Source organism: Ixodes scapularis, unplaced genomic scaffold, assembly GCF_016920785.2.
Source record: "Ixodes scapularis isolate PalLabHiFi unplaced genomic scaffold, ASM1692078v2 PGA_scaffold6__148_contigs__length_123643588, whole genome shotgun sequence".
Taxonomy (NCBI): domain Eukaryota; kingdom Metazoa; phylum Arthropoda; class Arachnida; order Ixodida; family Ixodidae; genus Ixodes; species Ixodes scapularis.
This window is the reverse complement of record NW_024609881.1, coordinates 32,437,761-32,465,133: the sequence shown is the minus strand read 5'-3', so window position 1 is coordinate 32,465,133 and position 27,373 is coordinate 32,437,761. Positions and strand designations below refer to the sequence as shown.

At 46.2% G+C, this 27,373-nt stretch overlaps 1 protein-coding gene across 1 annotated transcript; it reads left to right on the top strand.

The window, feature by feature from the left end:
• Positions 1 to 284: 284 nt before the first annotated feature.
• Positions 285 to 27,373, top strand: LOC115320139 (the record flags this gene model as incomplete). The annotated part of the gene is made up of 3 exons (XM_040210434.3): positions 285 to 521; positions 7,564 to 7,729; positions 27,101 to 27,373. Coding segments are annotated over 3 exons (537 nt in total), but the record flags the coding sequence as incomplete, so codon positions are not given.

Genomic DNA, 27,373 nt, shown 5'->3' with positions numbered 1-27,373 from the left:
TTTGAATTTAGCAGACATTTATGCCCAAATGGCATTTATTTTTATTTTCAATTTTCCAAAATTGGGATTACAGTGAAATTAAACTTTGATTTTCATGCATTGTAGAAGAATGGGTGTTAAATAGTAAAGTGGTAAATATAGACCGACACGCTGTTTACAAACAAGCACGTGTGTTCCCCCACACCAGGTGTGGGTACTGCGCGTGCACAGAAACCAAATTTGCGTGAGGTGAAAAGTCTGCGCATGCGCAGTGCTGTCAACAGCGCCATTGCAGCTGCGTGACTTCAGGGCCGCATGTGGGTCTATATGTTCTTTTTCCAGCTTTCCAAGTGTTGGTCCTGGAGAACCAGGCCAACATCATCACGCAGCTTACCGAGCTAAGGAAGAGTGTCGTGGCTACCTCAGCCACGAAGGTAGCAGTCGCGCTGCCTCCAGACGCCCCCACGCTCCCTGCAAGCACGTACGACGGCCTCAAGGAGGTCAACGCTTACGCTGCCTCGCAAGACAAGCTGGATGTTCTGGTGAGATTTTATGACAATTTCGGTGTATAGTTGCCATATTCAATGCGTAAATCATATTTGCACCAATTTCATGGTTCCCCGCCATCCTGGCAACTTAACTTTATCAGGTGCATATTTGTCCTGTGAATGACGGCCTGTGTGTTTGTGATGAAACCCCATGGTTTGACAGAAGGGCAATGAGCCAGATTTTGTGCATGTTTCTATCTGTTCGTGAATTCATAGAAAAAAGCCTCAGTGCGGGAAAAAAAAAATTGTTGTGCCCATTGTAATTTGTATTTTGGAATTGCAGTGGCTAAAATGTGCTTCAATTACAACTACAATTTAATTTTTATTCAGAAGTAATGAACCACAATAACGGATGTTTCAGGAAAGCAGTGAAGTAATGTTTTTTTTTATTATTGTGAATTTTTTTACGAGCTGATGTTAGCGGCTGTCATCAGCTCATTGCGAAAAATTTATTGCGCCAATGGAAGAGCCCACTGTAATGAGACATGACTAAGACCTTTATGGTGATATCTTTCTCAATAATAGTGTGATATGGCTTTTGCTCTATTTAAACCAATCTGCGACATAAAAGGCAGGCAACCAAGATGGAACAAGCAAACTGCTGGGTGGCTTTGCATTGACTAAAAGCTATTTACTGTAAATGACTTAATTTCAACCAGCACCTAATTTTTACAACTTGCATAAATTAAAAAAAATAGACCCTGCAAACATATTTTCCTGTGGTAACAAATCGATCCGTGCACTCATGCTTGTAGGTGATGGGCTGTGCCGTGCTTTTAGAAAGCAAAAAAGTTGTCCGGTATCAGTGTAATTGGTTGAGTTTTGAGTTTGACCAGATTCAACTTTTTCTAGCCTCTTGTGAAAAGTTTGACAAAGGTTCGATTCAGGTTTGACTGATATGCGCATGCGCGACAGGCTGGAACTCTACTTATGATTTCCGGTTGCTGGGCAATTCCATTCTCTTGAATAACGGTGTGCCACACCTGCATGAACTCGTCGTGGCTTGTAGACCACGTCAAATGCCAACGACAATATCGCCATCCATGATGCAGTGTCGCTCAATGAAGTCATCAAAAAGGGAACGACGCATAGCCAATAGTTTGGACAAAGTTGACAGCGTCACAGGCACCAGGATGCATGATTTGACATGTGCAGAAGCATCATGTTCGATGGCCTTCAGCAGTTTGTTTACGACCAAGACAGCGTTGCTCACTTCTAGAGAGCGATGCCTCTGAAAGGAAATTATATTTAATTGCGAACCAGCGCACAGGTAGGCAGTTGCTCAAAAATCCAAACACACAAAATAATGCACTCACACAGTGCTGTGTCAGTGTGTTTTCTGTGTGTTTGGATTTCTGAGTAATTGTCTGCCTGTGTGCTGGTTTGCAATTATGCCTTATCAACTCACCCAATCTGCAGTATTAACAGGAAATTACTGATCACTTTCCTGAAAATGAGGTTAAGTGGAAATGAAATTTCATCAGCACCTCTACTGCATGCACCACATTTTCATGTACTTTTTATTTATTTCAGGGCTTTGTTTTCCTTTTCACCTGGCAGGTTATTAGCTTACAAGTAAATATAGAAGTTGGACACATTTTTGTCATGTGTAGTCGAGGCCCAGAATTGTCATGCTTATATTTTATTATATGACTCTTGGGTTGTATAACGTTTTTGCGCAGCCCCCTGAAAGTTATATAACGAGGGTTCCAATGTATACAATATTGTTTCTCTTAGAATACACTTCAAAAAAGCAAACAGTGGATACCTCCTCAACTTGGAGGCAGATCAAGTACCAGAAAATACCAAGGGAGCACCCACCTTACTTTCACTGAGAACGGAGTTAATCTAAACATGCATGCTTGTCCACTCAAATCAGGCGCTTAACATAGAATTTGCAGATTTCCCAAGTTTGGGAAATGTTAATAGTGGGCACTTCCGCAGTATTTTACGGTAGTGCATTTCACCATGGGAAATGTACAGATTGCAAGATAAGTTTATTTATCTGATCATTAACTGAGGGCAATATTCTTGGGAAGTTCCGGTTATTAGAGGTCAAATCTCATAACTTTATACAGTGGAACCTTGAATATGCGACTTTCAGGGGACCGCGCAAAAGCGTCATATGATATGCGAGTCATATAATTAAAAAAATGATTACGACTTTGGGGCTTGGCCTCGCATGATAAAAATATGTGTAACTCCTTTCGTTACTTCTATGCTAATAACTTGCTGGGCGAAAAGAGAGCAAAGCTTTTAAATAAATGCAAATGCAATGAAACTGTGGCGCGATAAAGGCGCCAGTACAGATGTGTTTTCACTTCACGTGGTTTTTAGAAAATCGATCAGTGATTTTTTTTTTGCAGGCTGCACTCTTCAGAAGCAAGTTTGAGTAGTGCATGCAAAGAATAACGTTGCCACTGCCACTGCACATGCGCCTAACGCTAACCCCGTTTTGCACTTTGCGTGCACTATTTTATCATACATCATTTTTTGGAAATTGCATTCATGCGCAAAGAGTTTTAGTGCTCCTTCAAAGAGGATTCGCAATGCGCGAGAAGTTGGCTAAAGCCAAAACGAGCACTGTTAGAAAATGGCAGCTGCTGCAGCTGCAGGCTGTGGCGGCTGCCGCCGTTTGGGCAATCGTCGTGAGCACAATGTCGGCAACATCTTTGTGACTGCAGTTTTCAATACTGTACGACATTGCACTCTTATGGGAGGCACACGTCACAAACGCTTTAGAAGACTAGCAAGGTGGGCAATAATTGTCGGCTGCTTGCAACGCGCAAACGTTTCTTGGTGAAGGTATGGTGTGCGAAGGTCAATACACAAGACCTCTCTTGTCGAGGTGACGGAAATACAAATACATTTTTTAAATGTATCACGATACAGAGATACAGATACCTGAAAGTGTCTCCGAGATACTATAGTGATACATTTGTATCGTTATACTGCCCAGCCCTGGTTGGTAGTAATTCAGGATTTTAGGATTTCAGCTTTTAGTTCTCTAGTAATTGTTTTTCTTCTGTGTATTCGCTAGGTATTTTTGCATTTTGCCGCCCGTGCACAGGCAGGGTGAAGTGCTGAGGCTACTTGTTGCCACGTTTCGTTACTTGTGAACCCCATTATATTATTCCTGTTTCTATTTAAATCATTGTTTTATTTAAACTACCTTTATTTTAAAACTTGCGTTTCGTCTTCTTTATTGGCAAGAGCCATGGTGTTGGCCGGTCGACTGATTGTCAGTTCTTTCTTTATTTTCTGTTTATAAAGACCTCGCCACGGTGTAGGCCGGTCGACTGATCGTCAGTTCTTTCTTTATTTTCCGTTTATAGTGAACCACGAACCTGTGCGCGTGCGACGGCTTACAGCAATAGGTGGCAGCGCTGGCTGATTCACACCAAGAGCGTTCTAATTGCAAATAAACATCTGCAGGTTTTTGCACTCTATGACCCTCTTGGGATTTCATAAATGAATTCCCCAGATCAATAACTCTCTTGCAACCCTTGACCCACTCATAGATCATGACTTTTCTGATTGCGGATGAGCCGTCTCAAGAGATCTTGGAGCGACCTGAATAGCGCTGAGCGCACATTTGGCTGTCTCTTTCAAATTTTCGTACCGAAACTCAGGCTTTTGACCTTCTACCTTTTTTCTTTTGGCCCACTGAGCGATGTGCTATTAGTAGCATCCCAATATAAATTGATTTATTCCAGCCCAAAATTCGTTTCATGGGCCTTTAAGACAGAAACGCCCCAGCAGAAACTGACGCGACCACGACCTAGTTACGCATTTATTTTGATGTTTTCAAACAATATAATGCAACATGTCTTTGCAGATTTGTATTTACTGGTCATCAACGGCCTATCGGGTAAATTTTAAAAAAAAATCGAGAATGGTTATTTTTTTTTAATTGCCACACAAAAATTGCAAAATTTTGACTTTTTCCATTTTGACGATATTTCTGAGCACAGTGCAGAAAACGCTTCCAACTGTAGAACGCTAATTAATTTGTTAAAAGTTCACAAAGCATTCAACACTCGATGCAAAAGGTTTCAGCTTTAGAATATAAATTTAAAGCAACTTAAAAATTCGCCGAAAAATGCCTCATTATGTAAGATTTGCTCGAGAAGCCAAGTTTGGCATTTTATATCCCTTGAAATATATGGTCATATAAGTTAACTGGAACTAATTCTGGTAGTAAAGTATGCCTGCAGTAAACGTAAAAACTGTTGACTGTGTACAAAGCTGCACGCTTTAGTCCTCCAGCCTTCAAAGTTGCGTCATTGCGCAGTTGGGAAAATCGCTTTTTCAACCTTCTCTCGAATGCGATTCTTCTCACGAATACAAGGACGTATCTTGCAAAAGTAAGGTCTGTCCCATTATTTGGACAAGTTTAGCTACCTCATATAAAAATATGACTGAAAACAAAAAATATTCATGACACCACCATGACCGTCCATATCTGAACACACCCTATGGCAAAACCTTGAGACATGCTTCGAACTGATTTGTGCATGAATTTATGATTTTGTTTTCCAAGTCTGCCAAATGGAGTGGGCCCGGTAAACTATGCACATGAATTCAGAAAAAAAAAGAACAAGGAAATGGAGGCTATGGGATTCTAAATTTAAGTACTAGTTTAAGATTCTAAACTTCGATACCAGTTCAGGATTTTAAACTTCAAGACTTGGTGCGGCCGGGTCTGCACCAAGTCGTCGTACAATGCGTGACGTCGCAGGAGCCGGGGTTGCGTGATCAGGGTTCTTCTGTAGCAATAAATTCAGTTAAAAGGTCATTTTTGCCCTGCACCTGGAATCTAGCAGTTTTACGCAATTTATTTTGCGGGTTTTTGACTTTTGGGATGGCAGCACAGAGCAGCGGTGGCCACATTTCAGCTGGTGAGCTGCCTGTGGCTCTTTACGCGAGCAGGTATGGCTCGCAGCTCCCTGGTATGTCAATTCGCCCCCTCCCCAAGACCACAAGGGAAAAGACATAAAAGAAAGGGCAGTTTGTGTTTTCGCAGCCCAACCTCAAGGTGCTTGTTTCACAAATGGGGACACGTAACAAAGAAATGTGATGAACAGCTGCTTTATGACTGGAATTCGCTGTGGCTATAAGTGAGGTGAAAGGAATTAAACAAGTATAATGCCTCCTGTTTACCTTTTTGCTGCGACTCTTGAAATGGTTATTTTTTTATGGCTCTTCACTCGTGTCCACAACGGCCACCCCTGGTTTATAATGTTTAATAAAAATAAGATTACATATATAAAGCCATACACTACTTTTGAGAAGGCAGTATATTTGAAGCTGTACCATTCCAAGATAAAAAATCGTTCAGCCTTTCCAGTCTCGTGAAGAAGAAAGACCAGCGGAGCTGTACTCGATACACTCTGTGCTTCTTCTTTGTCGTCGTCTGTTTTTCGCGCTGTTTCCTACGATGAATTCCCACCAACGTGCCCAACTATCCATTCTTCTATTATAGCTCGACAGGTTGGCGCCATCTACGAGTGACGGCGGAAACCACACTGGTTGTGTGCTTGCCGCCGTCGCTTATATATGGCGGTAGCTGTCTAGGCAGGTTTGTGTCGACATACCGGACACGATCCTAAGGAACCTAGCCCTTAACAGCTCCGCTGTAAAAGTTGCCAAAAGAAGGGTGGGAGTTATGAACATTAGACAGCAGGCCATGCATTGGATTGGATTGGAAAACCTTTATTGCCAACTTTACCGGTATAATCAATGTGCTTTGATGTTTACTATATACACATTTATTTTAGTGGTCAATCATACCAGACAGAAATCATGAGAAATCGTGTAGTCTCCTGAAGCCTCTTTAGCATAATATGCAGGGTGTCTAGTGACCGGGAAAACCAGGAATTGTCAGGGAAATTTTAATTTTCGAGAAAAATCGGGGCGTTGTCGGGGAAATTGTCAAAAAGCGAGCCCAGTCAGGCAAAATGAGCCGGAAAGGCCATCGAGTGCCCTGAGCAAAGACTTGAGGACTTGGGGGCAGAAATATAGGCAATAAATTCTGCTTAGAGTGAGGCGTGAGCTCTGCTCCCCCGATGTACAGTGTGCTGCCCAATGCAAACAGAACCGACAAATCCAGTCGAAGCAATCGATTGGATTGAGGGCGCGACACTAGGCTAGATCCAGTTAGAGCCTCCTTGTAGTAGATATGGTAACAAATGGGAAAGCCGCAGACTCCAATCCAAGCCTTCAGCCGAAAGTATCCGAAAGTGCGTCTGGCGGCCATGTTGCCATTTGGTTATTGACTAGTGTGGTTGAGCGTCGTGTTTTCATCGTGTTTCCGGAAGTGGCCTCTTCACTGACGATGTCAGCAGCAAGAAAGTGCTTGTTTAACCCGGACTGGACGAACCCAAATATTTCGGTATATGCAAGTTGGATTAAGCCTGTGCAAAATGATCCTCACAGTGCTCAATGCCTTGTGTTGTAATGGTCTTATATATTTAACCACCTCTAGAGTGGTCAGGGAATTTCACCTGAAATTGTCAGGGAAAGCCTGGAAAAGTCGGGGAATTTCAAAAGAATAATTTACTAGACACCCTGAATATCCCGTTTTTGTGGTGTGCAAGGAAAACGAAAATTCTGAAAATGTTCTGTTGGAGTGCCTGTGGACACTCTAAATGTGCTGAGACATACTGTTGAAAAAGGTTTTCCTATGATGTAACATGTCCGACGTTTATTTGACTCGTGGTACAATGTCGAACTACCTCTGTGTATGACTTGTTTTTGTGCTCTACCTATTGTTTTTTTTTCCTGTGAATTTTTTGTTTTTGTTCCTCTATCCACCCTTGAAAAGAGTAGACAGCCAAGGGGATGGTTTGGGTAATAAATCTGACAGGTTGGCTAAGAAACCTATTTTTTGGGATTTTTGACTATCTATTTGGTACAGTCACCTATCATAAATTGCCAGCTCCTGGGCAATGTACGAGATTATACCTTGACATGGCTTTTTCCTTTCATTAGATCTGTCTGAATTTGGGTCTCATGGTGGTTGTGTTTCGTACAGGTCCAGCACCTAGCCCTTATTGGGGGCAACGACGAAAAGGACACCACACGCCGGATCCTCTGTGCCCTTGTGAAGCACGACCTTGCCCTCAGGTTGAGCTGGTGTGGGTCCGGGGGAAAGAAAGAAGCTTTTGGAGATCTCCAAAACCTACGTACCGTCGTGCTTCGTAAGTAGTCCTTGAGCTTATTTAGGGATGCTGTGTGATGCAACGCTTGTCTCACAAATTACCTAACTATAAAGGCTGGCTTAGGCATTAACATTGGTTACATCAACAGTGACTAAAATAACGAGCGACAGAGGCACCAGGACAATTAAGACACTTTGATGATTTCCTGAACCCACTCGAATTGCTTATGTTGTTCACAGAATCCGCGAAATTAATTGGTCACGAATATGTCTCTCTGCACGATGCTCGAAAATATGGGCCACAAGGGCCCATATCTGACATTTTTTAGCAAATAGAAAGAACACCTTCATTTGAATATTCAAACCTGTATCCTCACTTATTTAAAAAACAACCAATATTAAAAAAAAAAGTACAGAAAGTAGTTTCTACGGTAACCAGAAACGGAGATCACATTGTATGCCTCAGCTTGAGGTACCTCATCTTGTCCCTCTTGCCTTGTCTGGACGCATTCTGAGCTGCAACAAGGAAATGCATTCTAGTAACCACAAAGAAACGAATAACATGATTTGTCACTTCGACAGTGTGCTCTGCACAGCCAACCAAGTTCAGTCTCTTTTTGGAGAGGCAGGAGATGGGAGATACCTTACGCTGTTCGCCCTCAACTTATTGAAGGTGAAACAGTATGTGATTCCATCTTCCATTATTTCAACTAGGTCCTTGAGTGCCTGGGACGGGTAAAGAAGGCCTCCCCTGTCCATGCACTTTGTCAGGCACGACTCCCCTGGGAGCGAGGGCGAATCCTTGGGCTGAAGAAGCAACCTCGAACACTCTTCGCACTTGGTTTTCTTCAACATTTTGCGGGCAGCATAGCCACTAACATAGTAGGTTATCCGAGAGTCGCTTTTTAATGCAACCGTGTCACCGTGCTCTGGCAATGCACTACATGCTTTTATCATCTCATGAGCCTCGTTCAAGTAGTCCGCATCCAAGAGATCGGCCAGCTTGTTTTGCAGTTTTGCCGGATCAGAGTTGCTGCGAGGATCAAGAAGGCTGTTTAAGAGTCCTTGTAAAATGTTGCCGCTTGTGGGTGACCGTGCTAAGCTGTAAAAGCTCAGGCAGTTCACTGAAATCAAGAACTGCGTCGGCGTGGGGTGGTCGTTGCAGCCTGACATCTGTCTCAAGATGCCAAACAGGTTCTCGATGGAGTCCTGACTGAGACGTGCGGTCATCAAATACTTGAATCCCAAAGTCTTTGTCACGTATGTCAGGAGCGAGAGTGTGCTTGCAAGAGTCACCCGAAAGCCTTCAGCTGTAGCTTGGCTCAAAAGCCCCAGCTTTCCAACAGTGGCTTCCTAGTTGTCAAGGTATTGTTGAAACCTCTTGATGTGCTTGACTTGTTCCATCTCTGGTCTCAAACCAGTTCGGCGGTGCCTTTGAAGTCATGGAAGTGATGAGGTCCCTCAGCATAGCGACAAACAATGAAGTGGCCACTGGGCTCCCAGGCCCATAACGGCTCTCCACTTCATGTCTATATACATAAAGGCCCCTCAGTACCTCGTCACTGAAGAATCTAAATGCAAGATTCACTCGCATCTTCTCGAATCCATTCGGCTGAAAAACAGCCATTGTTGCGTGCGGCATTGCTTTGAGAGGCACAGTACTTGCACTGTCGCACTTCCATGCTTCTTTTACGAATTCGCTGCTCACTCGTCCATCTGGAGTCTGAAGCCCTGTTGAAGATATAGAGTTCCGCACACATTTTACAAGGTGCGGGAAGTCTGAAATGAAGTGTAGATACCGGCTCGGGTCCACTGGATGTTGAACTTTACAGACTGTCTTCGTGAGCTTCCCGGCGACACCAAACATTTTCCACATACTCCTGTTCCAGGAGGCGGCATCGCATGTGATGAAATCAACAAAAAGTCCAGACCTCTCCGCAGAAATCACAGCATCCGCAACGATTCTGGACAGCACATCTGCCTTCACATTACCTCGTGCGCCAAAGACGCCGAGGATCTGCTGCCATTTTCCTGTGAACGGCTGAAACAGTACCACAAGCCCTTGTCGCAAGTGACACCTTCCTGACCCGCGGAGCTGTAGCTGCCGAGGTCAACAAATCTATCGATGAGTCCTTTTTTGTTGAACATCAGGCTTTCTGAAAGCTTCATCAACAAGAAAGAAGCCCTCCGTGTCGCCGGTATGGATTGATGTCCTTTGACTTCTTGGCTAGTGCTGCAGACACCTTCTCAATGAAGCCAAAGCTGCTTTTGTAGGTTTTGACGTATGTCTGTAGGCACGGAGGGCTTGGGACTACCACGAGCTTGTATGTTCGAATATGCTCGTACAGTCGAGGGCTCTTCATGTGCATGACAATGCACTCAAGTATCCATTCTTGATCAAACTTCATACCGTTGGTCCCCTTCCTCGTTGAAGCTTTGCAGCTGCTGCTTTTTGCAGCTGCTGCTTTTCGCAGCTGCTGCTTTTCGGACAGTCCTTCTATCTTCCGCTCAAAACTAGCGGTACTGGTGGACTCATTCTTTTCTTTATCTTTTCAATGTCTTTCTTCAGGTTTGCAATGTTGTGCTTCTGACGTCGAAGTTGCGCATTTTTTCTAATTACCTTTCGTGATGCCTCAACACGGGTCAGTTTTGCTCTTGTGCTCTTGTAAGAAGCCTGGTTCAACAGGAACCTGCATAGATATTTGCATTGCAGGCATCGCTTTTCATTTTGCGAAACTCCACCACATTTCACACTGTGAAGCTTGCCAGCATATATCTTGTGCTGTTTTTGTTTGCATCATGTCAATGCTCGTCACCATCTCGAACCCCTCACAAGGAACAAGGGTATTTATCTGCGAAAGCAGGTCCTTCACAGCATCAGCGCTGTCGACATCCACAGTTGTCACCACTGATCCCTGTACGTATGCGGTGCAGTGGATACTTGTCTCGCTAGTACAGCACAAAAGCAGCTTCTGAAAGCAGAGAGTTTCACCATTTGGTGCACACACTGAAAACGCTACGACGTTCGGTGCTTTTGGGATCGCGTGCTTAGCCCGGTATTTGCTTGGAAAATCTTCTTCTTTCATGCTCTCCAACTTTTCTTTGGTGCTGGGCTGCGTTACTGGTGTGATGTTGGCTGCAACGATGCGCTTGTCTTCACGAATGACGTCGTCCCTCTTTTGCTTTCGTGGCATGTCGCCGTTGGACGTCACCGACTTCCTCTTTGACAGCAGTTTCTTCGACAGGCACGCGGGGATGTTCGGAAAAAAAGTTGGGATTGCATTGGCTGTCAGGCAAGGGCGACCACGAGGAATTTCCACCGTCTCGCCGTTAATGACGTGCGTGTAGTTGCGAACTATGAATATCTCGTCAAAATGCCACAGTGCCTTCTCTGGCTCGCGCGGGCGCCTCATTGTCGATGCGCGCGCCACCTCTCATCGTCATGAAATACTAGCGCGCCTCCTTGCACGGCGCGGGCTAGGCGATTCTGACACCTCCCCCTTCTAGCCACCGTAACGTGTCCGCGAAAGACACCAGAGATGTGGAACGGCGGGAAGCGACCTGGTCCGGCTGGTTCCCGATTTTCCCACTTACTGGTGTCCGTTTTGCTGGAGTCGCGAATTACCTTCACACCATGTGATACATACACTGTTTCTTTTAGTAGGCTAATTTTATTCCGACATGACAGCGCTAGAAATGTCAACACGTATTGCGCTAGTCCCTTGAGAGCTACGCGATGCCTATCTAACCTTGCTCTGCCAACTGGTATGTCAGCATCGAGTTCCAGTTGTCTAGTGACAAGGTGTTCATGTCATAGGTGGTAAAAGATTGGTCCTAATGCCGTTACCAAGGCACAGCTCAACAGCATTGTTCCAGCACTTGAATCAAAACGCGTGCATGTCCACTCCAATTCTGATCAGGTATTCACGGTGGCTTTTGCTGCCACTCTTGTAGTTCAAACTTATCTTCCTGCATGTTGGCCTTCACCTGCATCCTCAAGACAACAAATAATGCTGCTGCGACTTGTTTTCATGTGTGTCACTTTTCACATGAGCTGTGTGGGCTATCTCCTTTAGCAACAATGGTAATTCTGTTGGCTTCGTCGCAATTGAGGTTGTAGGAGGCGACCGCCGCTGTTGAGCAGGGCATACTTAAGCAGTGAAAGTGGACACTGCGCACCACTCATCACTTGCTGCAAGGCGCACCACAGGCGCACCGCGCAAGTTTATCTGCATCGACCAGATCCGAGTGACATGACACCGCGAGAATATGACGTAGGGATGTTAGCACAGGTTACAATGGCTGCTGCTGCGCAGCGCCCATTTTCATTGCTCGTGTGTCCCCTGCCTCAGTCCAGCTCCAGTAAAGTTGGACATTCTGGTGCCCTTAGGTCATGCTAGCTTCAACATGTCTTTGCATGGACACGGTGCCGAAACAAGCGTTGACGGAAAGACTGCCACTTTTGTTTTGATGCAAAAGATCTGTGTGTTTCAAAGCATGCCGAGCTTCGGTTGGAGATTTGTGTTGCCAAAAACACTGTCGCCATAGCAAGAATCCGCTCCCGCGGTGATCGGGACATAGGAAGTTCACCTTTTCTGTTTGCTTCCTCTCAGTTAAAGGACACATGCAAAGGAAAAAAACATTTTTTTTGAACGGCTTAGATGGAAAAAGGACGCCATAAAACGATTTTACAACGAAGAAAAAAAATTTTTAGAGCTATATTTATGGCGCAAAACGAATTTGTAGTTGGCGCCCGCGGGCACCGCGGAGAAGTGGTCTGTATTTATCACGTGACTGGTCTTTATTTATCACGTGGTGCTTGCGTTCTTTCGGAAGCTTCCTATCGCCTCTAACAGTAACTTATTCATCTTTGTTTGAAGTAAAACAAAAAACTAAGATGAATAAGTAACTTTTAGAGCCCAAAGGAAACTCACGAAAAAGCGCAAGCAGACGTGATAGACCTGCGCGCCGGTCAGACGACGGCGGCGGCGCCCCGAAGCAGACGAACTTGTGCGGCGGCGGCGACGGCGGCGTGGAGAAACGCGTTGAAGCGGCGTTCGCACAACGCTCAGCGTGCGGCGGCGACGCAGCGCGGCGGCGCGCGGGCCTACCACGTGACCAGCGGCGGCTCCCGCGAGCGCCAACTACAAATTCGTATAGCGCCGTAAATATAGCTCTAAAAAATTTTTTTCTTCGTTGTAAAATCGTTTTATGACATCCTTTTTCCATCTAAGCTGTCTAAAAAAAATGTTTTTTTCCTTTGCATGTGTCCTTTAAGAATCTGTTCATGAACACTGATTTCTCCACTTAGGATGTTTGTAAGCTATGAATTTCTTAGCTGCCCTATTTATTTAAATATACTCTATTTACTCAAAAGTAGGCCGACCCCCAATATTGAACCCCCCCCCCAAAAAGAAAAAAATTTGAATATAGGTTGACTTTGTTTTTTACAGCGGAGCTGGTAAGGGCAAGGTTCCCAAGGAATGTTTCCGGTACAAAACACTTGTCAACAAAAACGCCTCTGGACAGCGACGGCGGCAAGCGCACAACCAGTATGGTTGCCACCGTCGCTCGTAGATGGCGCCAACCTTTGCAGCTATAATAGAAGAATGGATAGTTGGGCGCGTTGGTGGGAATTCATCGTAGGAAACAGCGCGAAAAACAGACGACGACAAAGAAGAAGCACAGAGTGTATCGAGTACAGCTCCGCTGGTCTTTCTTCTTCACGAGAGTAAAAAGGCTGAACGATTTTTTTTTTCTTTTTTGTTTTTTAGGAACAGGGGAAAGTTTGGACAAAAGAAACAAACAAACCTTTAATTACAGCTCTCAGCTTAATCACAGGGCGATGCCAAAAACTTGATCATCGTCAGAACTTTTGGACGTGTCATCGTCGTCCGAAGCTTCGTCACCCTGGCAGACATCCTTGCAAAGTCGCAACAATACCTCACTGACACTGTTGTAAAATGCCGACAAGAAGAAATGAAAGAAGGTGGAGACTGGCAAAGTGACGAAAGACCAAATACAAAGACACAAGTAACGCTGGCAACGCCGCGAGCCGCCATGAGCAACACGCGAGCCGCCGCAAACAACAAACAAAAGTAACCTCCGTTTTTTGGTGTGTCTTTTTTTTTTGTGCACGTTTGTGAGGGTTGGAGGGCAAAGAGCATGGCGCATCGCATTCCCCCCCTCCCCTGCCCCCTTGCCAAGCAAGGGGAATGCTACAGGTACCATGGCGAAACCCAATGCCCAAGAGATGTGCGCGAGAGCCCCGCGGGCGGGCCGTCAGCTGCTGCTGTTTCAGTTGTTTTCGTGCACCAAAAGCTTTTTGAAACAAGAAGTGGTGGTGCAGCTCTACAGCGACGGCGGCTCGGTGACTCGATAGCTTAATGCCCCCAGTAGGGTCACAAAATTTGGTCGCAAATGTAGGTTAAAATTCTTTAATCACGATTCGAGGTCGACCCTTAATTTTTGGCTACATTTCCAAAAAAAAAAAAGGTTGACTTATATTCGAATAAATACCTGAGGTCTACCTTTTTTTTTTCGCGGATATGTTGTCAAAAATTAAGGGTCGACCTATATTTGTGATCAAAGAAAGTGACAGACATTCGTGACCAAATTTTGCGACTTTACCGATGGCATGCAGCTGTCGAGCCACCGAGCCAGCGTCGCCGTAGAGCCGCACCGCTTCTTGTTTCAGGAAGTTTTCCGGCGGCCTGACCGCGGTGGCTGCCGCTCGCACGCATCTTTAGGCGCCGCTCACGCATCCCCCTCGCCAGAGCCGTATATTGGGAGAGTCTGGCCAGTGGGTGGGGCGATGAAGGTGCTGGAGAGGAGAAAAGCGAAGGAAAGGGAGGAGAGCGGCGAAGGAGTGAGAGAGGAAGAAGGGAGCTAAGAGGAAACCACCGCCATTTTGGTGCAACACACTGTAGGCGCTGAGCACTGTTGAAGGTACGCGTTGTCTGCTACAAGCATATCTTTTTTTTTTTGCCCCAATAAAAGTTTGTGTTCAAACGTAGACAACTTAGTTCATTAGCTTTTTAAGCCACCGAGGAATTATATTATATCATTTCATTGCCAGAGCCTGCCAAATAAAAAGAAAGAACCGATAGTGGATGTCGGTCCCATGCATTCTGCTGGGCGAACGAATGGAAACGGCAGCTCTTCCTGCTCAGCTGGGAGCAGCCGTGAGTTCATGCGCATACGCCTCTCGCTCTGCACCGCGGGCTGATTGGCTCATTGGTAGGGGGGCGTTGCTGCAGCAAGATCATAGACTGGCCTAACTCTTCCTATATACGGCTCTGCCCCTCACTACGCAAGGGGGGAAAGGAAGGAGACGGACGCAATACGCCATGCACTTTGCCCCCTTCCCTCTATTACTCTCTTACTCGCATACTAGCACAAAAAGAAAATAAAGCTACGAAATACTGAGGTTATTTTTTTTTTTTTTTGTTGCTCATGGAGGCTCGCGCGTTCCTCGCGTCTTTGCAACACCCCTCCATTCTCCCCATCAGCGTACAGTGCGGTGTTAGCTATGTGCTAGTTGAACCAGTCATATATTTATCTTTGGTCCTGCAGTCTCGTTCCCGTCTATACCCAGGTGCAGGGAGTAGGGTCAGGTGATAGAAGGGAGGTGGTTGATTTGTTTGACGAGCGCACATATCACACCGCACCATCACCCAAGAGGTGGGACAACGACCTTGCATGGTTGATGGAGTATGGCATCTTCGTATATTGGCTTCTTGGCGTCGCCAAGTCGCAGCATGCCAGCATTATGCCAGAGAACCTAAGCAAGCACAAGAGAGTGCACGCAGCTGATCCGGGCTTTCGGTTCTTTAAGTTATACATGCATTAATTTGAGGCAGACTGGGTTCACTTGGAGCCACACTTTTGAGCGCCAAGATACCACCAGCGAGTTATTCACTAGGTACTAGCCAGAATATGCTAAAGGAGCAAGGTTTGAAGCCAGATTTTATAGCAAGAGCTAATTTAGCAACTTGTAGCTGATAGGAAGGTTTTGTAGCTATTTCCCTTGATTCCATCATGTGAATGCATCTTGTCTATTTTTCTGTTCTATGCAAACATCGCTTTCAGGCAGTGTGTGATTGTATAGGGGAGAGAAAGGTGAAACAAGTTTTGGAGCAATTTTTGGAGCCGAAAAATGTTATATCGGTATTTTTTCCCACCCTGGTTCCAATAAGTTGTCAATGCCATTACGTACCAAAAAAAAAAAAAAAAAAAGACCCCACGCGAGTCTAATGCGCACAGATGAGGACAAGAAACACAGGCTTGCTGCAAAGTTAGGTGGGCACCAGGTACCTCAAGCTTATACGAGCTGGTGCCAAAGCGCAATTGTAGTGCAGAATCTTTTAAAGCGGTGATTCGAGAGCATGAACAGGGAAGCACGGTTTACTACAACCAGACATCGATCGGATGCTCGTAGAAAGCACCGTGCAGGTAGAGAAAAAAAAACTCCCCACAAAAGTGAGTCACAAGGTAAATAGTGAAATGATAGGAAAATTATGAGCAGCACATGCACGCCAAATACGGGTGTGACCGGTTCATTCGATTGCTCACGCACTGGAAGCATGTGTGTGATAACTAGGGTGACCATATTCCACAAGGTAGAAAACGAGACATCCCAACCAGGAGGAAGGGGGGGGGGGGGGGGCTACTAAAGATTGAGATTGGGAGAAAAGGTTTAATAGAATAACTGCTCTTATTTCAAAACGGTACCATACTGCACTAAGTACGGCTTAGGGAACAGTCACATTCAAAGTTCCGTTGCATGCACTCATTTGGAAGGTCCTGCTTCGGGTCCTTAGTTGGTGTGGGCGTATTTTGCCATCGGCTGAAGTTTCCTAAGCAGGATTTTATCCTGCAAGACTCCGTTGTAAAAGTCAGCGCACTTATATGAGAAGTTCAACCGCACATGAGTGCTATATCCAGTAACTGAAAAACATATTTCTACACATGCATCTTCGCGAGAGAAATATGGTTTGTGGGCAAGAACAGTTTTATATATTACTCTGTGCGTGAATATTTTAAATCACCCACGGCTAATTTTTGTAAAATATGCTTGTAACGAGTAAGAATAGTTTCATTTTGCTTCAATTCGCTTGGTGCCAATTTCGAAACTATGCGCTCCTGCGTAAACGGGACATGGTTCTTTATTGGGACCAAAAAACGGGACGGCAGAAACGGGCCTCAAAAACGGGATTGTCCCAGGCAAAAAGGGACGTCTGGTCACCCTAGTGATAACCGAAAGTACTCGCAGCAACGGCGCCATTCATATTGACGAGAAGATTACGGACTCGAACGAACAATTACACAATGGAGGTGCTCAATGACACTTTTAGGAAAAGGTTTACTCTCAAAACGAAAGGAATATTTTTGTTAGCTCATCTTGATAGCCTGTGCAGCGTACCTCTCGTGGCCAGACAGCAAGACAGCGTGACAGCGCACCGGTAGCATGCAGTCAAAAATGACAGCGTAAAGTAGTAGGAAGAGGGGAGAAAATAGCACGTATCATAGGTATAGAAGGGTACTACAGCTGAAAGCTTTGAATCCGGCGGTTGCTTGCGCCACCCTGTACACGTGCCGTGTACTTTACTACGACGAGATTGAGTGTTGCCAACCAAGCTCTCGTTTCCCGCTAAATCTAGCGCCGCCACTAACTTTTTTTTAGTTTTTAAATTACTTTTGGCGCAGTGTGGCGCAATTTCGACCAATTTCGCGTTTTTGGCACAACTAGGCGCAGTAAATTGGGTTTGTATCAAAATGGCACAATTGACGCAGATGTCACACCCCTGATCGTATTGTTGCTACCTTAAAAAAAGGTTCCAAGTATGTTTATTGAACCGCCTCGAGTAGGGTGACCACCTGTCCCGTGACTCCCGGGACTGTGCCGCATTGAGGGCTCGTGTCCCGCGTCCCGCAAGAAATATAAAGTCAAATTTGGGGGTTTTACGTGCCAAACCAACGACGGGCATCTGGCGCGCCCCACCGGAGGACTGGGGATTACTTTGGACCACCTGGGGATCTTTTGACGTGCAACTGAAAGCTCGATTACCACGACGCCTTCTCTGCAATAACCCACAAGAAATACCAGATTCTTCAAAATCTGTTGCATTTCACAATGTTGTAACATTCATTACGCAAAATATGGCACTTCCGAACTACGGGGTGGAGGGAAGCGCGGAGGCTGCTGGTAAGCGTGTGAATCTTGATAGTATGCCATTTCTCTGATGGCAAAATATCGCAAGCAAAAATTGCTTGTCAAAAGTTGGGAAATTACCTATCATAATTATTTGCAAATCATACTGTGTCATGCAAAAGGGTTGTGGGAAGCCATTTTTTTTTGTGAAGACGGCCACACAATGCAAAAAGCCTGCAACTCCAAACGGTCGAGAAAAACAACATAATGTCCCAATTTTGTGTAGGAACATGTTAGTATAAGAGTAAGTATAGATTGGAAACAATAAGCCAAAAAAAGATTTACTGCTGCCTATTTCCCTTTGATGCATTGGGGTCTGCTGCAGTCGATTTTTATGTTTTTGACTTGGACACCTTTAATAAAATATGGACCGTTGCAATCAAACAAAACATACTTTTCACTGTGAGTGGAAATATTTTAGCTTAAAGGGTAACTGCAAAGACAAAAAAGTTTTTTTTTTTGGACAGCTGAATTTCGAGAAGCATGACACAAAACAAACTTTCCGCAAAGAAAAATGAATTTTTTAGCAATATTTACGCCACGGGAAGCAATTTAGTTGAAGTCAAACTCTCCACATTTGAAACCCGCTCTTTCACCCGGGGCGGAGGAGAAGTATGCCCCGCCCCTCGCTTTTGTATTCGCTCTTGGATGGACCTGGCTGTAGAGTTGAACGACGTAAGCAGCGTCTCGACTTTCGGTGCATCTTGTGTGCGTACCACAGCCTTTTGGAGCTTCTGTCTTCTGTGTAAACTGCGCACAAACTGGGCCCTGAATGAATGCGTCAGCTTCTTGGCCGCTGCTAGCAACTGGGTCTTCTGCCATATGAAGATACACCGCGGAGGACGGCTCGCAGCAATGAAGATGGCGCATTGCCTGAGCCTCCCAAGCCTTCGGCGTGCTTGGACGACACCTGCTGATCGTTGTTGCGATCACTAATCTGGCAGAACATTACACAGCACATCTCCAAAAAATCGAGATTTTCACGTGCAAGCAAAAATAAAGAAAAGCACACTAAGAAAGCAAAGAGAACACCCCAGGAAAACGAAAATACCAAACTGCTATGAAAGCCAAAACCTCGCATCACTTCCTATCACTAACACCTGCGACAGCTGCTAAAAACACACGACTTCACTTCCGGAAGTCTCGCTCAAGCACCTGGGTCAACAGCAAACACTGATCACTTTGGCAAAACGACTAGTCGAGGTAGGCGAGACAGGTGGGAGCAGAGACGGCGTCAACCATAGAAAAAATGACTCAGCTTTTTTTTTTGTCATGGTATGAACCCAAACGACAGTGCCCGTCTTGCAAACCTTTTGGCTATGTTCCAAATCTTACCCGAGTAACCTGCCTCCTACCTCAGCGGGTAGTACCACGTGACATCGCGAGTAAACGATCCGCGACTCGATTTTGGAACGGCCAGGATATTCACCTGGATACTACGCGGATTGGCTTCGTCTTGGGCGACGGCAAAAAGAAAACGCAGCAGCGATGGTAGAAAATAGCAGACGATCCTTTTGATCATGGAGAAAGCAATCGAAGAACGGTAATGTTAATGACGACGCGGTGTATTTTGAGGTGGATCCACCAGCTCCTTTTACTCACCTTCGTTTTGAGCTGTATATTGAGATCAAAATTACTTACTCCTTACAGCTAGATATAAAAAAATGTGTTTTTATTAATCAGCGCGATCGCTGCAATTCTAGTCACGGTGCCCTAAACGCATTGTAATTTGCACCGATTATGTTTTGCAGAAATATATTCCACACGGTGTAGCGGTCCAGCGCGAGGGTGCTTTCTCCAGATTATGAAACTCACGTTCGCTTTGACGCGAATGTGATTACAGTGAAATTTTCGAAGCCTTCACTGCTTTACAAACGTTATCCTCTCATTACACACACTCTGGAGGAAACAATAATATTACATTATCATATAACGAGTTCGAACATTTTCGGCCTTGAACGTGAGATTACGGCATCCCCCAACGCCGAGGACGAGGATGCGGAGAAGCTCCTGTTTACGCTCGCACTCAGATAATAACAAGTACACGTTCCCGGGGAAGGTGGACGGTCTGGATGTAATGCAGTCAATTCCTGCGTTGACAACAGCAAATCGCAATAACCACACATGCTGCACCTAATTCTTTGTCATTTCGAACGTCCGCCACCAAAACCAACGTAGCAAGCGAGCTTTGACGGCTGTCGGCGCAGAAAGCAGACGACGAACAGATCACGTGACGTATTTACTCGATTTGATCCGACTTTACCCCCCGATCGAGGAGGGTAGCGCGAGTAATTACTCCGGAGTGAACAACCCGCGTCTGGAACGCGAGTTCTGACGTCATCGAGTAAGCTCGAGTAAGTTTTGGAACGCCACGGTACGAAACTTTTACTCCGGAGTCGGATCGAGTAAATTGTGGAACACAGCCTTCGTAAAGAATAAAAAAATGACCACATCTCCATGTGGTGAATGATGTTGATTGGGACGAAGCTCTGGTGGTCTGCGTAGGCAATGAGCCGCAGCATGCCAAGCCTTTCATTCGTTTTCATCCACCTCAGAAAGAGAATGTGTGGTATGGAATGTGGTTATATACGCATTTGAGCATTTGACCACAGCGCCCTCTCCTGTATAGACGTTGAGCGGCTACATGCAACGTTTTATTCATGACAGAAACCCCAGCTCTTGAGTTACTACCACATCTCAAAGCCCCCACTCGTCCTGCAGTCGTGGCCGAGTGGTTAAGGCGATGGACTAGAAATCCACTGGGGTCTCCCTGCACAGGTTCAAATCGTGTAGACTGTGCAAACATTTTTCTTTCGTCTTTTTTTTTTTTTTTTGCTTTACAGAAGCATGTGAGCTCATGAGCACGATCACAAACACGAACACCAGCAAGATCGATGTGAGCACGGACGCTGCACGGACAAGGCTAGACCCTAAGGAGCTTCGCCCCTAATAATAACTCTCATCACATGGGTTATTCTTTAAACATAAAAAAATGCTGCTCAAAAGGAAATGAAAACATATCACAACAGTTTTTTTTTTGTATTTATTCGTGCAACAAGCATAGCTTGATAGTTTAGATTAGGTGCGCTATTTGTGCATCCCGTATAAAGCCCAAAAGGGCTCCGGCTTGCGCATTCACTCTGGTCTATTTGTAGTAGTCCTCAGGGGAGGCCAGGTTGAGGTCTCGTGCCTGAGTCAGGGGAAGGAGGCGGTGCTGAAGATTTGGGCAATTCCAGAGAATGTGTCGGAGGCCAACTGCGGACGGCCTGGCAGAGCAGTAGGGGCACGCCAGGCTGGAATCATTGGGGCCTCAGCCCCAGGAGGCCAAGACTGCTGGGGTCCGGATCTTTGCGTCCGGATCTTTGCGAGGAGGACCTCCTCCCGCCGGGGCAGGCCTGCCGGGAGGGGATGTGGGGACGCGGGAAGGAGCGCACGCGTAGCGACCCTTATGCGGGCCTTGCCCACGACGAGTGAGGCCTCCGGCTCTTCCAGTATGGGGCGGGATTAAGGGGAGGGGGGACGTTCAATCAGGGCTCGAGCGACCTGGTGTGTTTCGTCCTGGTGAGTACAGTGCAGGTGGCCAGTGGTCGAGAAATCCCGTACTTCTTTACCAGATGTACAATGCAAGGCATGAATGTCATGGCAGATATGTAGCAGAGATCGCGTTGAGTTGAGGTGTCGGATGTCAGAGGCACAATCCGTGTGAACACGCACCCGAGTGACATTGGGCATCCGCGTTAGTGCTTGCATGGCGTCCCGAATACCATATAACTCCGCGATGAGGGGATTGTTCAACTGTTTGGCCATAGCCTCCTTTATACTGATAATGCCTGCCCAGTGGTTGGCTTCCCCATGCTTCGTCGTCGTTGCACCTGCTTCACATATTTGCTACTAGAGGCGCCAAAACCCCATACAAAAAGTGCACACGACTCTTCGCTTCCTGCTGCCAGTCCACTGTGATGCCATTTGTGAATTGAATACATTCGTAACCCATGCTACATAGCAGGCGCAGGGCACCGTCAGTATAAATTTCATATATAAAAGAAGTCTTATACTTTCCTTTTAGCTTTCACGTCCTGGTTTTGTTTCTATGCTGAAATGTTACCAGACCTCTGGTGGTTGTCATATCGACAACAGAAATAGTCAATGCCAATTAAAAAGGAGACAGACAGGCTGGCGGACTTCCAAAACGTTGATACAGCGACCACTTAGTGTTTTATTGCTACTGGAGCAGAGCCGCAAAACACACGGCCCGTGGACTACATGCGGCAGTCAAGTGGTTTTTCTCAGGACCGCGAACGCGTCTCCGCTGACCGAAAACCTGCGCACCCGTCGGCAGCACTCTGACCGGGGATCTTGATATACATTTTCAATTTGTTTTTTAAGCGCACAGCCCCTTGATGTTTTTGACCGGTCTCTTGTGGTCCGCACTGTTTTTCACGTATGCAGTTCTAGAGTTTTAACGACTTCGTACATAGTGGCTTGCTGGCGAAGATCTTCTTGGGGTCATGCTCGTCAGTCAGGGATGCCGAGTAGTTTGTAAAAATTTACCTGAAATACCTAATACCTAGTTGCAGGAAATCTTTATAATGATTGACATCTTTCTCTACCTTTGCGTATTTTAGAGCGCCATGGTGTATAAGTGTATCCACCGCAGTATCACCAGCTGCATGCAACGGCTTTTTCAGCATATTTCGTTTTTTCTGTAAAATCTCTACGAAGTTCTTCCAGCGCACACAACACCCTCGCTAGCTTCTCTGATGGATAGTATAGTCCTCCCCTGTCCTGGTGCCCAAGGAGGGAATTACAAGGAGCCATAAAAGCCTGCTTAATGACCAATAGGAAGTGCAACTCGCGAGTCCGAGTTGCACATAGGCACACAACAGTAAGGTATCATGCAGTTAGAATGCAGCACAAGGTGTCAGGACTAAGTACAAGGTGCTGATGTGCCCACGATCAATAAATGAAATGAAATGACCGCACGTGTACGTGTGGCGTCGCGGTGTGCGTGCCACGAGCCGCAGACAGCCTCGTGCTATTGAGCTACGCCGGCAATCGCTAAGCGCTCTATCTGCCGGCCGAACGACGACCGAAAGCAGTTACTCGTGTCACAAAAAAAAATTACGTGATCAAGTGACCTATTTGATCACGCAAGGTCACGTTACAGCGTAACTTAACATAGGAAACTTACATTATCATGTAGCTTAACGGATAACTAAGCTTACGCTAGCTGCAGTGAACTGTAGCCGCAGGCAGCGAACAAGCGTCGTCTGCATTTCTGTATGGGGTTTTGGCACCCCTAGTAGCAAATCTGTGAAGTAAGCACGACGACGACGAAGAAACCATTGGGCAGGCATTTTCAGTATAAAGGAGGCTATGGTTTGGCATAGAACGCCAATGTGTCAATGGAAGGCTGAGATGGTCAATGGACTGTGGTAGCGATGCCATGTCGGTACGTTGCTCCGACGGCATAGAGATCTAACACAACTCGTCCGAGCGGGCGTGTGCGGACGGTAGCAGGCTTGTTGGTAATAATCGTAGTGTAGTACCATGGCGGCGGGGGAGCCCCAACGTACGGAAAACAGCGGGGAGGTTCCTCGTACATAGGAGTGGTGGTATGCTTCAAATTGCGAGCTTCTCTGCGTTCAGTGCTAATATATGTTCATTAGAGTTTAGTTGTGCATACTCGTAAAGGTGCCAGGTAGGTGTATGCCGAGGGAGACCAGTAATCCCGCGAATGGCATCTCTAATGACAATTTCGATAGTCTTCCACTGATATGCAGTGAGACGCTGGAACTGAGTTTGGTATATCAAGCGAAGTAGAGAGACGGACTTAACTAGGCGTTCGGCTACCTCAGTACCCACTTCGTCTCATCTTTTAAAGATGCGACGGGTGAGGTGTGTTGTAGACGCCGCCGTCTTGCGTGCCGCTTGAAGCCACTGCTTGGCTCAGCCGGACTGGTGGATGAGGAGTCCCAAGATCTTGGTTTGTGTAACCATCCCAAGCTGTGTCGACCCTATTCTGAGGGGTATGGGAGTCAATGGCAGTTTCTTCCGGGCAGCGTTGTTGCACACATGAAGGAATTGCGATTTCTCGGGAAACACCGTTAGGCCAAAGGTCTTTGTATGGCAGTCTAGTTTATTCAGCCCGTCCTGTAAGGCATTTTGTTGCACCTCTAGGGATGGGGGAACTGACCACATTGTGACATCATCAGCGTATAATAAAAAATGAAGGTGTTGTATATCAGCGAAAGCCCAGGCCAGGGGAAGGAATGCAATGTTAAATAGGAGTGATGCAAGTACTGAGCCTTGGGGCACGCCACAGTTTGATGGGAAGTTTGGCGACTCGTCATATGATAGGCGTACGGCGAAAGTTCTGTCGATAATGAAGGCGTGGACAGCATTTATGACACGAGGTGGGAGGCCGAGAACCACCATTGCCTCCAACAGTGGGGCGTGAGCGATATTGTCATATTCCTTTGTTATGTCAGTAGCTACAAGTGTGCAAACCAAGTGGCCATAGGGTGACAGATGTAGGACTTCCTTTGCAAGGCGGTCGAGCCCATCTTCCGTTCCAAGGTGTTGCCGGAATCCAATTTGGTTGGAATGATAGAGACAGTGGGCCTCCAGCCACCAAGAGATACGTTTAGCCATCATCCACTCATAGATTTTGCAGATGGTGGGAGTCAGTGATATAGGCCGCAGAGCTGTGAGGCCGGTCGGTGCCTTGCCCGGTTTGGGAATTGGCACTACAATCGAGTGTTTCCATGATGTGGGGAGCTCGCCGGCTTCCCAGATCTTATTGATCATAGCTAGCAGGTCTGTGACTGCTTCTCCCTCGAGGTTCTTGTACACCTCGTACGGGAGACCGTCATGTTTTGGAGCGGCGACTAGGACTCTGGATGGCGTCTTGGAGCTCAGCCAGAGTGAGGGGCATAGTGATGCCAGTAGTGTCTGGCATAGCCGTGACAGGGCGCGGGACCGACGGGCTGGCATGCCGAGGGAAAAAGGTATCCGCCGCGCGCGCCGCAAACTTATCGTCGGTGAGCCCCAGACGCAACTGAATGTTGCCAGTCCGGCCTTCAGCTTGGTGAGGTCGTTCCATAGCGTGAAAAGTCCGCCAGAGAGCCTCAGGGTGCTTCGGGTTACTCAACAAGGCACACCAGTCAAGCCAGCGTTGGCGTGTAAGTCTTTTCTCGTGGCGGCGTGCCTTAGCTGCCACGTGGGAAGAGGCTTCCCACGTGGTTACTCAACGAGGCATACCAGTCAAGCCAGCGTTGGCGTGTAAGTCGTTTCTCGTGGCAGCGTGCCTTAGCTGCCACGTGGGAAGAGGCTTCCCACGTGGTTACTCAACGAGGCATACCAGTCAAGCCAGCGTTGGCGTGTAAGTCGTTTCTCGTGGCAGCGTGCCTTAGCTGCCACGTGGGAAGAGGCTTCCCACGTGGCAGCTAAGGCACGCCGCCACGAGAAACGACTTACATACCAACGCTGGCTTGACTGGTGTGCCTTGTTGAGTAACCCGAGGCACCCTGAGGCTCTCTGGCAGACTTTTCACGCTATGGAATGACCTCACCAAGCTGAAGGCCGGACTGACAACATGTTCTGAAGTTGGTGGTCGTCGGAGTGTAAGGCTGGCCAATGTGACCGCTTCAAGTCGCTGTTGCCACAGGCTGAGGAGGTGGGGATCAGGTGTTGGTTGATCACAGTGCACCGTGGTAGTCGTGGTGCACTCCAACATGGCTTCTTTGATGGCTCTCTGAACTGTTTCTGGGTTCTGCGCCGTGATGTTAAGAGATGATCGAAGTTTATCCCAATCGGTCACCTGAACTTGCTTCCGGAGGCGGTTATATGCCGTGGGGAACCATTTGATAATGATCGGGAAATGGTCACTTCCCCAAGTGTCGTCACTCTGTGACATATTTTAACAACTTTGTTGCACGCGATTTAAAACAGACGAAATAGCCGCAAATTAAGATCGGTCTCACGCAATGAGTATTGCTATAAAAAAATCAATTTTTTTTGTAGCGGGAAATTATTTTTGTGACATGCTTGTCCCAATTAGGTTGTTTAATAAAACTTTTTTTTTTTTTGGTTACCCTTTAGTTTTTGCAACGCAATTTTCAGATTATTCTTTTGGGCAGCACAAGATATCAGGGTGTGCGTGTTGATAAATTTTGTTTAAAGGGAAGATGGGGCACTTTTACATTTGAGAAAAAACGCTTGAATTGCGTTCATTTGGCCTTTAGATTAACAGATATCAAAATTGTATTTCAATGCGACCCGCCGGAGAGCCATACGAGCAATTTCAAAATAGGACTGAAGCCCCGCCTCCCTAGCCTTGGGCAGCCAAAAGAGCCGTCGATGACGTCACGGACAGCGACTGTCTTTCGCGTTTTTCTCGCATTTAACAATACTTACGCAGAAAATGGTTTGGGTATTCGGGTTCACGAGGTAAAAATACACTAGAATTCACTTCTAACTCATTTTTTCCAAGAAGCTCCGTAGCTTCCCTTTAATACTTTTTTCCTTCAGTTGTGAAAATACTGTTCTTATAACTAAAGTTATAAGAAACATCTTGTGTGTTCTTATACGGTTTGTATATGTTCTTATATGATCTTATTGGATCATATGTGTTTATTGGACCAATAAATAACTTATAAAAATAACATTTTTCACTAGGGTAAGCCTCCCTTTGACGTTTTGTTGAGTGTCCAAAAAGCAATTAGCACACTCCGCCCCCATCCCACCCCGCTCAAGGTTTGCGAGGAGGGTGGTCCGCCTTCCCCTGCTTGACCAACAGGACTCTGTGGCGCTTTGCGGTTCTCTCCGGGGCCGGGAAAAGATGGCTATTTTCAACTCTAGACCGCAAAGAGGGAGCTGCAAAACGTCACATTGATGTCACTCCTCTGTCTCCGGATTTCTCTGGGACCCGTTTTCTCCTGTTTTGAGGCTTGGTTTGGACCTTGCTTAAGGGACATACTTAAAAGGGCACTTTAAATGACCAACTTGTCTCTGCAGCCTCTTTTCTGTTCTGTATGTAACTGATAGTATTGCAACTTGTACACGGTTTCTGCACTAGAGCAGCATTAGATTGAAAATCTTAGGAGTGAGGACATTCCTTATAGTGTGGCTATAATGTTTATTGCTTTTTGAATAGTAAATATGTTAAAAATAGTTATATGTTCTTTTTTTTTATAGATGCTGTCAGGTCAACATGTTCTATGGCTACGAAGACTTCTGTTGAAACCACCATGAAGTCGTGGCTGGTCGCCGCACCGGATCGAAACGGCGGGCGCAGCAAGCGGCGTGCTGCGGGTGAGCCGCAAGAGTAAAAATTACACCCTAAATAGAAAGCAAACACGTAGAGGCAAGGAACAGACAACGAAGACTCTCAAAGTGACTATATTTTAATTTCGTCCAACTGTGTACAACTGGCTCAAAATAGTGAAACAGATAAAAGGCGAATCTGAA